Raw genomic sequence first — 10,775 nt, 5'->3', positions numbered from 1 at the left:
CCCCCTGAGAGGGCACTTGAGCTTTCTATATTGGCCTCTCTTGCCCTTTTTGCCAAGAGGGACCCTCTTCTCACAATCCAATTGCCCACAGCTGTTGCCTGAGTTTTCTGTTCATGCTGAGGTTGAAGCCTCATGGTGGCTGGTACCATGGGTCTGTCTCTTGCCCAATAGCATGAGCTGGGCTCTCCCTGGAGAAGAAACCTGGGTTCCCCAAGATATATGATCAATGCCAGGGCCCCGCCAGCAGGCGAGGGGATCCCAAGGCAGGTATTAGGCGTGGAGGCCACAGGGACATAGGCTACCAAGGAGACAGAACTGAACCTCGCATCGCCCTGCTTGGCCCCGGAGGATGGCTGGTTAGTCAAAGACGGGTAAGATTCCTTAAGGGAGGAACAACCTAAGACAGGCACAGTCACAGAGGGGCCATCAGGAGAGAGCTTGGGGCTCAAAAGAGGTGGGGCACAGAACCTCACCCCCACAACATTACAGGGGCCTGAACTCTAGCCCCTTCTGAGGGAGGTCTCCTGCCCCATGGCTGCTTCGTGCTTCCCACGCCCAGCCCGGATTGGTACCCAGGTAACAGACAGAGACTTAGCCCAGCTCCCAGCTCAGAGCAGGACCCAGATAACAGAGACGTGGCTAACAGCAGCTGCCCTATATCTAAATCCAGCCTAACACCAGGAATGCTCAGGGCTTTCTCAGGGATACAAATAATCCTTTCCATTAATATTTACAGGGTAAATTAAGATTGTTATTAAAATATTAAATTTAGTCCAGGTGAAGCCGCACGCCCCCGGGTCTGAATGAGGCCGCGCGCCCCTGGGTCCAGGTGAGGCCACGCGCCCCTGGGTCCGGGTGAGGCCACGCGCCCCTGGGTCCGGGTGAGGCTGGGTCCTGGGTCTGGGTGAGGCCGCGCCCCTGGGTCCGGGTGAGGCCGCACGCCCCTGGGTCCAGGTGAGGCCGCGTGCCCCTGGGTCCAGGTGAGGCTGGGTCCTGGGTCTGGGTGAGGCCGCGCCCCTGGGTCCGGGTGAGGCCACGTGCCCCTGGGTCTGGGTGTAGCTGGATCCCGGGTCCGGGTGAGGCTGTGTGTCCCTGGATCTGGGTGAGGCTGGGTCCCGGGTCCGGGTGAGGCCGCGCGCCCCCGGGTCCAGGCAAGGCCGCGCGCCCCTGGGTCCGGGTGAAGCTGGATCCTGGGTCCGGGTGAGGCCGTGCGCCCCTGGATCCAGGTGAGGCTGGGTCCCGGGTCTGGGTGAGGCCACCCCCCTGGGTCCGGGTGAGGTCACATGCCCCTGGGTCCGGGTGAGGCCACGCGCCCCTGAGTCCAGGTGAAGCCGTGCCCCTGGGTCCGGGCGAGACCAAACCAGAGGGAGTCGGACCTGCATTACCACCATTTGTGCACCATCCAGAGCTGAAAAGTCAGTGCCGACATGTACACATAAGGAACTGGTGGGCATTGAAATTAGGTCTCAAAAGAACTGTTGGTCCAGAAAGAAACTCACTACAGACTGATTCATTTGCCTGTCAGCATAACTATAATTGCTCGTCTCACATTCAGTTCTTATAAGTATATTTCTAGTAACACATGATCTCACTCATCTAGGGGAAATGATAAACAACATAGACTGATGAACAAGAACAGACCCAGAAACAAGGATGCCTCGATCGGACTGTCAGGCCTCAGAGGAAGGGTAGGGGAGGGTGGGGGTAGGGGGGAGAGATCAACCAAAGGACTTGTGTGCATGCATATAAGCCTAACCAATGGTTAAGGACAACAGGGGGGTGGGGGCATCCATGGGGAGGGGTGTGGGATGGGAATGGAGGGATGAGGACAAATATGTGACACCTTAATCAATAAAGAAATTTTAAAATAAATAAATAAATAAATAAATAAATAAATAAATAAATAAATAAAAATAAAATAAAATATTAAATTTAAAAGTAAATTAATAGTCAGCCTTACTATAAAAGTAGTTATAATATAGCTAGCTAGTAACCTATAGGTTTAACCTTCAAGTTACAGCCCTACAGGTTACATGTTATAAAAGGAAAGACAAAGTTTCTTAAATAAAAATAAAGAGGTTTCCTTCAAATATTATAAAAATTAAAATTAAAAGCCTATATATTTAGCCCTTTAAACTAAGGTAAATAATTTACATTTTTCCTCTCTAATAAGTTTTATATAAAATTAAAAATTAATAGCAGAAACTTAATATCATTTATTGTCCATAATTTAGGACAAATAAAGTTAATAAATAAATTAAGCTTTATTTCAGATTAATTTAAATTAGCTAATGAAAGTAAGTATAAAAACTTAATTATATAAAATAACATTTATACTAGACAAAAAACTGTTTCTAAAGTATTAACAAAACTTTATTAATAGTTCATCTCATAGTAAAATTACTTAACATACAATAAATCCAAAGCAATCATATTTCTATACAAAAATTAAAAATAAAAGGTTATCAAAACTACATTAAAAATTTTTATAAAAGCTTCATAATACAAAAAGAAGAGATTAATAGAATAATATCTTAAAAGAAATATCCTATAAGTAAATTATATCAAACCTTAATTACTTTAAAATTTTTACTCAAATATTAATTTTCATTCATAATACTAAAAATAGGACACCCATAAAATCTTATGGTGTCAAAATAAGCCAAAGGAAAATCATTTGGACAAAAATCTAAAGGATCCCAAGTCTAATTTATAGAAAAGAGTTCTTTATTAACCTTTGGTCGAGAATATGTTTATATTTCCAGAAAACTCCAAAGCCCATATAGATTCCTGCAACAACAGATCCCAGGGAAGACCTGATAGGACTGTTTCCAGCCACAGAATAAGTAGTGGCCCCCGAGAACAGAGGAGAAATAATCCAGAAATAAAAATAGTGAGGATGCCTTGCCATGCTAGCAGTCAGCACCTGTGCATTACTGCAGGTTTCCCAGGACCAAGAGCAAGGAAGGTCGGTGTGCATGCGCTTCCAGACCATGTGTGCACACCCTTCTGCATAGAAGTCAAAATGTTTGATTTTTGTGTCCTACTAGGACCCCTGACTTGAGGGTCTTACTTTATTTCTAACACAGGGAATAGTGTTAACTGCCACATTAAAAGAAATGTTATACCTCAGGCATTAACCATTTTAACAGATGGATCCAGTTCTGGAAAGGCTGGATCTACAGCAGCAGGAGAGCAAAGGTCCTTCAAACCCCTTATATTTCAGTAGAAATATAAGCTCCTATTTATGCCTTAATAGATCTTGCTATGGAGCCCATTCAACCTATAGTAATAGTGCTTATGTGGTAAGTATGGCAACAATTATTGATACAGCTACTATAGGGCACACAATTCAGAGGAACTTTTCATTTAATTTTCAGCCTTTAAAATGTTATTAAAGAAAGACAATATCCATGTTTTATTGGAAGCAATGTCCTCAGTCTGTTATCCACCTTTCTGTACAAACTTTAGGGGTAAATCCCCAAGGACTTAAACCTAATCAAATCTGACAAAATGGATGTCACTCAATAGTGGAAACAGCCAATCGTACTCTTAAAATCATTTATTAAAACAAAAGGGGGGAGACAGGTGTTATGTGTCACCTCAAAAGAGGCTCAGTCATGCTTTTTATACTTTAAAAATTTTGAATTATAATGCAAAGGATCGTACAACAGGTGAAAGGCATCAGGCCTCCTGTACAATAGCTTCCACTGAGTCAGCTAGGTGAAAGGAAGCATAAACCAGACAAGAGTTTTATCAGATTCAGTAATAATGTGGGAAAGAGGTTGTGTTTTATATCTTTCCAGAAGGAGCAATACAGCCAATTTGGGTACCAGAGCGTTACGTGTGTCACCACAATAGACTCCGACAAGCTCCTGTGTCCCTTCACTCAAAAGGACTAAGGACTGCCCTAATGTAACTTTTAGTTTTCTTCTTCCTCTGCTTAATGATAGCAAAGCGGGAAAAGAAGAAAACTAAAAACTACGCAAGGGACTAAGGTACCAACATAGAGTCATCTGAAGAAGTTAATGACTCAAGTGCAGCAGATTATGGAAAAGCAAGAAGTTGAAGCTACTTCTTCAACCATGTTCCTACTCATGCTAGCATGTGTTAGCTGCCAGTCTTCTGCAAAGTCTTACGCAGCCAAGTGCAAGGACACCAGCAGCACAAGAGACTTTCTTTCATTTAGTAGCTAAAAATGTTAATATGTCCATAGTTTTGATTTCTCTCTTATTGTTTTATTATTATTTAATAGCCATAGTTTTGCTCTTAACATTCAAGTTTTGAAAATGATAACATGTATATAATTTAATTTTACATTGGCATTGTTTTAATATTAGAGCTTTATTATTAATATTTAAATTTTACTTTTATTATTAGTATCTTAAAATTAAATAGAAAAGGGGGATCTGTTGGAGACCAGGTATAAACTGACGCCGTCCTTCCACCTGAAGGGGCTAGCAAGGCTGGGACCCTTACCCACACAGCTTTCCTAGACTTGTTTGGATGGCGGTTATCAGTAGAATAAGAGCAAGCATTCATGGCTTGCCAAGAAGTCTGTAACTATTTTCTGAGATTTGCTGTACTAAGAATCTGCCTGATTTACTGTACCAAGAATTTGTCCTTCTACTCTATCCCTCCTTTAGAGATTAAGAGGAACAAAGAATACATTCCTCTACACAGACCTCCTATTCAGTATTTGTGTATAAAAGGCATCGCGTAGTTAATAAAGCTGCTGCAATCTCTCGAAGATTCGCTGCCATCCCGATTCCTGCTGTCCTGTCTTTCTTTCTTTTCTCAGTCCCACCTCCCTACCTCAGCCTGGTTCAACCCGTCAGGCTGGACCTGACATGTCCCTTAGCCCAGCCTGCAATCTGGGACCCCTTGAGGGATGTCCAACTGCCCTCTCACAATCCAGGACTGCTGGCTCCCAAATGCTTGCCTGACTCCCTGCCTGATTGCCCCTAACCACTTCTGCCTGCCAGCCTGATCACCCCCTAACATCTCTCCTGCCAGCCTGATAAATGCCTAACTGCTCCCCTGCAGGCCCAATTGCCCCTAACTGCCTTCTCCTGCTGGCCTGGTCCCTCCTAATTGCCCTCCCCTGCCAGCTGGGTCACCCATATCTGCCCTCCCCTGCTGGCCTGGTCTCCCCTAACTGCTTTCCCCCTGACAGCCTGGTCTTGCCTAACTGCTCACCCCTGCTGTCCTGGTCCCCACCCCCAACTACCCTCCCCTGCAGGCCTGATTGCCCACAACTGACCTCCCCTGCAGGCCTGGGTCTCCCCCCAACTGTCTTACCCTGCAGGCCTGGTGACCCCAAATGCCCTCCTTTGATGGCCCACTCACCCCTAACTTCCCTCCCTTACCAGCCTGGCTGACCCTAACTGCTCTCCCCTGCTGGCCTGGTCAACCCTAACGTCCCTCCCCTGCCGGCCTGCTCACCCCTAACTGCCCTCCCTACAGGCCAGGTCCCCCAAACTGCCCTCCCCTGCAGGCCTGGTCCCCCCGAAATGCCCTACCCTGCAGGCCTGGTCCCCCGAACTGCCCTCCCCTGCCAGCCTCATCTCCCCTTAGTTCTCTCTCCTGCTGTCCTGATCGCCAACAACTGACTTCCCCAGGAGGCCTGGGTCCCCCTCTACTGTCCTCTCCTTTATGTCTGGTCACCCCCAACTACTCTCCTGCTGACCATCTTGTGGCAGCCATCTTGTGTTCACATGGGGGCTACCATCTTTGACGACATGAGGGTGACCTTCTTGTGTGTTGGAATGATGGTCAATTTGCATATTACCTCTTTATTATAGAGGATACCCCAGGTTTAGCACAACAAAACAAGAATAATAACAATTAGGAAAATGACAGTTAGCATAGTAAGTACTTAAAACCTGCGGGCTTTTCTGAGATGCTTTCTTTGATCATGATATAACCATAGAAATACATATATATAAATTTCTGTATGAAATTGTGGATCTTGAAAACATAAAATTCTAAGACTTCATGAAGGATCACAATCTGAGCAGGTGGTAGCAGTACTGTTGACATCACGGGCCTATGCCACAGAAGTTTTTGATCTTCCCAGTTTTTCTGACGAGGGATTCCTTTTATGCTTACTTTACACTTGCAATAAAGTCAACAAATAACAAAAATTTAGCACATAAGCAGTTACGGAAAACTGTTATAAAAATCATGCACACTATTGTACACAAGGCTTTCTACAGGCGCATCTATAAGACATAAGGACCAACATCTTAAGTAAGTACAGGTCCTCTTGCTAGTGAATCTAAGAGTTCCTACTGTCATCGACAGGAATATTAACAATATGGCCACATAAGACGTGTTAAATGAGTTGAAACACACTGGGCTTTTTGAAATCTCCAAGTCATTTTATTTCAAGATGACAACCTTGGAATAGCTGTAGGATGATGTCATTATCAGAGTGAGTATTATTTCTCCCAGTAAGTGCAATGTGATTTTACCCATTGCGTAGGTTCCAGTTAGCATTTAGTAAAGTTGTGGGGATTCTGTTTCTGCACCAGGTTAATTTTTAGTCTTCTTCATCCTCATCTGAACTTAAGTATGAACAGCAGCCAACAATGCATGAACACAGTAAAAGGGCTGAACGAACCATCAGTAGAACTACAGCCTGGTTTACATTCACACCTATTTTGCCGCGGGTAGATGGTTCTCTGTCAGGTGGAGGGCCACTGTCTATACTGCCCCCTGGTCCTCGCGTGTCACACAGGGGTGGATTCCATCCCTGCTGACAGTGACAATTTTTCTTATTGTTGCACACCCCTCTGAAATTGCATTTCTTGACATCACAGTCAAAATCCATGTCTTGATGAAAAGTACAATTCATATTAAAACAGTAACTTCCTGGCGCACAGGTTGCACCATCTATTACATACCCAAGTGGTGGCAGGTCTATCCCAAAGTGTGAATCGAATCCAAAGCATTTTTCTTGGTTAGCTAAAAGCTGATGAAATGTAGTGTGCTCACCTCCACCAGGTACTTCTTTGACATCACGACAGTGCAAAATTCCACAAAGAACATCATCTACTTCACATGGTTTATGTCTTTCTCCCCCTTTGTAGTAGTTCCGCCCACAGTTTCCAAATCGGTCACCCCTTACATTCAAGATATCATAGCACACTTGCGGGGCATCTCTTACTCGGTAGCCAAATAGAGCTTGACACTGCATGTCACGGTCACTACAGTTTCCTCTCACACAAACGGATAATGCTGAACACGGGGTTCCATCCTGGATATAAAAGTCATTTGGACAAGTAGCCTTTTTCCCGTCACAGTATTCCGATAGGTCACAAATGCCACCCTTCTCTCTACAAATCCATCCAGGATTAGCATGTTTACAGTTAACACAGCACTCGCCTGTACTGCATTCACTACCGAGGGAGAGGGCACAAGTGGTCTCACAACATTTATTTTCAGCACAGTCTTTCAAGGAGCCACAGTCACATTCTTCCCAATTATCTACGATCTTGTCACCACAACGAGGCGCTACATAAGGAAAATTATTGTATGGTGCCTGTGTGTAAGCCAAACATTCATCATAGGCGTGCAATCGATAGTGGATACTCATATAAGAACAATTGCTGAACATATCGTTAAGACCTGGTTGAGGAGCCATGACACAGAAAGTTCTTCGAAAACATTTACAACCAGCTACATCATGTCTCATGGCAAAAATATGACCCAGTGAATGTGCGGCGACACCGGCACCTAAAAATAGATGAAAATATGGTACATATACAAACATTACGCCCCAGTTGGGGTTGCATATTCCATTTTGGAAGCCAAAATATGTTTTACCAGCGATTTTATGTCCTGTAAGAAGTACTGAACTATCATGAGGAATGGCTTCAAACCATTTCCAATATTTCCACACACCATAATTTTCCATAGCTTTACCTTCATTATTATAATTTGATATGTCAATTCGATCCCATTTGTCCCATATGAACAGGACACGTATGTGGACAATCAGACGATGATGATGATAAATGCTGTGTAATATGCTGTTTATCATCACCACTCTCTCTATTATATCTGTCTTATTAGGCCTGATCTTGTATAATGAGTTACTAATTGTGTAGTGAAGTTTTAAGTCTCTCCTATGGGGCCACCATAAATACACGGGCGCTGCTCTCGGGGTTTCAGCAAACGTTGCCTCTTCAAATGCTAGATCTGCATCTTCTTTTTCAATCGTACAGCTTTCGTCCTCTGTTGATCGTTCTTTCACAAGCAGAGAAATCACATGCTCAAACTTGGAAGAAGCCTCCATTGGCTTGATTTCATAAGTCGAGTCATCCACCTGCAGCATGCCACGCAGACCCCCGTAGCAAGTGTCCAGTGTGCCCATGGACCCAGGAACCTCCTCCAAGTAGCTAAAGTAGTAGCAGTCTCGAGGGATAAAGGGGTAGTCCTCCTGCATGGCACCTTGGTCGTTATCGGTGATAACCGGAAAATGTCTGGGCAGCAAGTCCTTCTTGACCTTCATGTGAACCACATGTCTTCGACCACTGAAGTGAATCCTGTAGGAGAGCTGGTCTTGTACCCCAGCTCCACCCAGCCTGTGGGACACCTTCCTGGGAATCACAATTTCAGAGGAAGTGAAACGCCATCCTGGTAGGGCATGGGAACAACTGACCAAGGACAGGAGTAGCCAGAGGAGAGGCAGCCAGAGAGGCCCTGTCAGGTGGGCCTTGGCCCAGGCAGGAGCCATGAGCGAGGGAACCTGTGACCATAGAAAGTGCAGGCAAGACTAAAGCTGCAGTAGCAACTTTTCCAGCAGGAGGAGAGCAGAGAGAGGCTGGATGTTTGGCACCCCCAGAGCCTGGGAGGGGGAAGGGGTAGCTATTACATAACAATGGTGCATTCTTTGTGGGGGGCTGTGCTCAGTGATGTAGGGAGCCTGGGCTGAAAGGCCCCCTGGTCTCTTAGAGAAGACTCAGGGGGAGGCTAAGTGGATTTGGTAGCAATTTTAAGACACTTGGTGGCTTTTTTCCTCAAGCTATAACATAATAGGTCAACATGACATTAAAATGGAGAATGGTGAGGAGAGTGGAAGCTTCTCTGTATAAGACTTTTGAGGAGAGAATTAGATTCTCTCACACTTTATAAAACTTAAATGTAGTTGGACTGAGTGATGGAAAGGAAGTGTAACTAGATGTCACGAATAGAAAAATCAGGGTGTATATTCATAGTTTCTTGTAGAGTGAAACTCACACCTACTGATGTCCCCGAGATTGTAGTGCTGGGAAATTACCACCAAGACGTGCTCATGAATAATCATAGCGGCATTATTCCGGAATTTATCCCATCAAATGGAAACAAACAACCAGTACTCAATAGACCAATGGATAAAAAAAAGGGTATTTTGTCCAATGGAATATTCTCAGTAAATCAGAAGAGACTCCTGATACGCGTAAGAACATGCATGTGTCTCACAGATATGATGATGATGTGATGATGATAGGAAGACATGAGACCAAAGCAACTTAATATATGATTTAAATTTTATGAGGTTCTAGAACACTCCAAAGCCAGTTCTGGGAATAGAATTTAAATCAGTAGTTTCCTGACTTGGGAATGGAGGAGTGGAGAGAACTTTCTAGTGATGGAAAACTTGTGTATATTGACTGGGGTGTGCTGTAGATTAAGTGTGTCCTTCCAAAATTCACATGTTGAAATTGTAAGTGTGTCTGGGTTTTGTGAAATTTGAGTAAAATTAAATATAAAATTGTATCAGAAAAGAAGAAAAGACTAAAATATGCAGCAGTGGTTGTCTCTATCTGATCCCCCTCAAACCGTATTGATCCTGAAGAATGACTGTAAATTACATCAAACTCTACCCAGCAGAATCTCTTATTGTAGCTGCTGCATCAGATGTGCTGTCATTGCTAGAGGAAACTAAGGTGGCCTCAAGTGCATGACATGCAGCCATTGATTTAGCCATAGTGCTAATTGCTGTTATGATCAGAAAAAGAGTATCATAAACAAGTAGGCTCCATGTGGCAAGGATAAATGTTCTTATTGATAGCTTTGCCAGCAAGGGCTATATTCACCCATCCCCCTTACTTTTGTCTTATAACTTTGCCCTTTCTTGATATACCAAAGCCGTAGTTATAGGATTTAAAAAATTTAAGGCTAACCCTGAGCATTTCTGCCCTTGCGCTAACTGGGAAAAGTCCAGCTGTAATGAATCTGTCTCGGATATCTGGCCCCAATTAGAAACCACTTTTAAGGAATACACACGGTAGACCTTAGCACGACACAGCCACCTTTTAGAAGTTATGGCCTACATCCTGAATTGCCAATGCTATTTAGAGACAGTTTAGAGGGGCAGACTACACCCACCCTTGGGTTAAAATCTTATTTCACCTTTCTGGAGAGAGCATGATTACCAAAGACAAAACTGCACACACTCAAAGTTATTGTAGTAGAAATTAAACAGCCCCCAGGAAACAAAAGGTCCTTAACAAATGCAAAACAGATTAGTAAGGATATGAACCAATATTCAAAAAGTGGGGGCTGGAGGCGGGGCGAGGAAAGACAAAAAATCTTGCTGGGTCCACAATTAACATGCTGTGCTCAACAGGCTGCTGAAACTGAAACAGAATTGCTCCCCTCCTAGAAAGCGAGTCTGGTTTCAACAGTTGCCCATGCATCTGCAAGAAATAACCTTGTAAGTCAGTGGTCATCCAACCTCGATTTTAGGAGATCCGGTTGACAACTGCAAATGCAGCACCCCTGTT

The 10,775-nt window shown here is 44.1% G+C and overlaps 1 protein-coding gene across 1 annotated transcript; it reads right to left on the bottom strand.

The window, feature by feature from the left end:
• Positions 1-6,544: 6,544 nt before the first annotated feature.
• On the bottom strand, positions 6,545-9,313 carry LOC307098304 (disintegrin and metalloproteinase domain-containing protein 20-like; the record flags this gene model as incomplete). Its single annotated transcript, XM_079768995.1, is given in 5 exon segments — positions 6,545-8,771; positions 8,773-8,804; positions 8,809-8,873; positions 8,876-8,909; positions 9,287-9,313. Coding segments are annotated over 5 exon segments (2,385 nt in total).
• Between the last annotated feature and the right edge of the window lie 1,462 nt (positions 9,314-10,775).

This window comes from Cnephaeus nilssonii (assembly GCF_951640355.1).
Source record: "Cnephaeus nilssonii genome assembly, chromosome: 4".
NCBI lineage: Eukaryota > Metazoa > Chordata > Mammalia > Chiroptera > Vespertilionidae > Cnephaeus > Cnephaeus nilssonii.
This window is presented reverse-complemented; position numbering and strand designations above follow the sequence as displayed.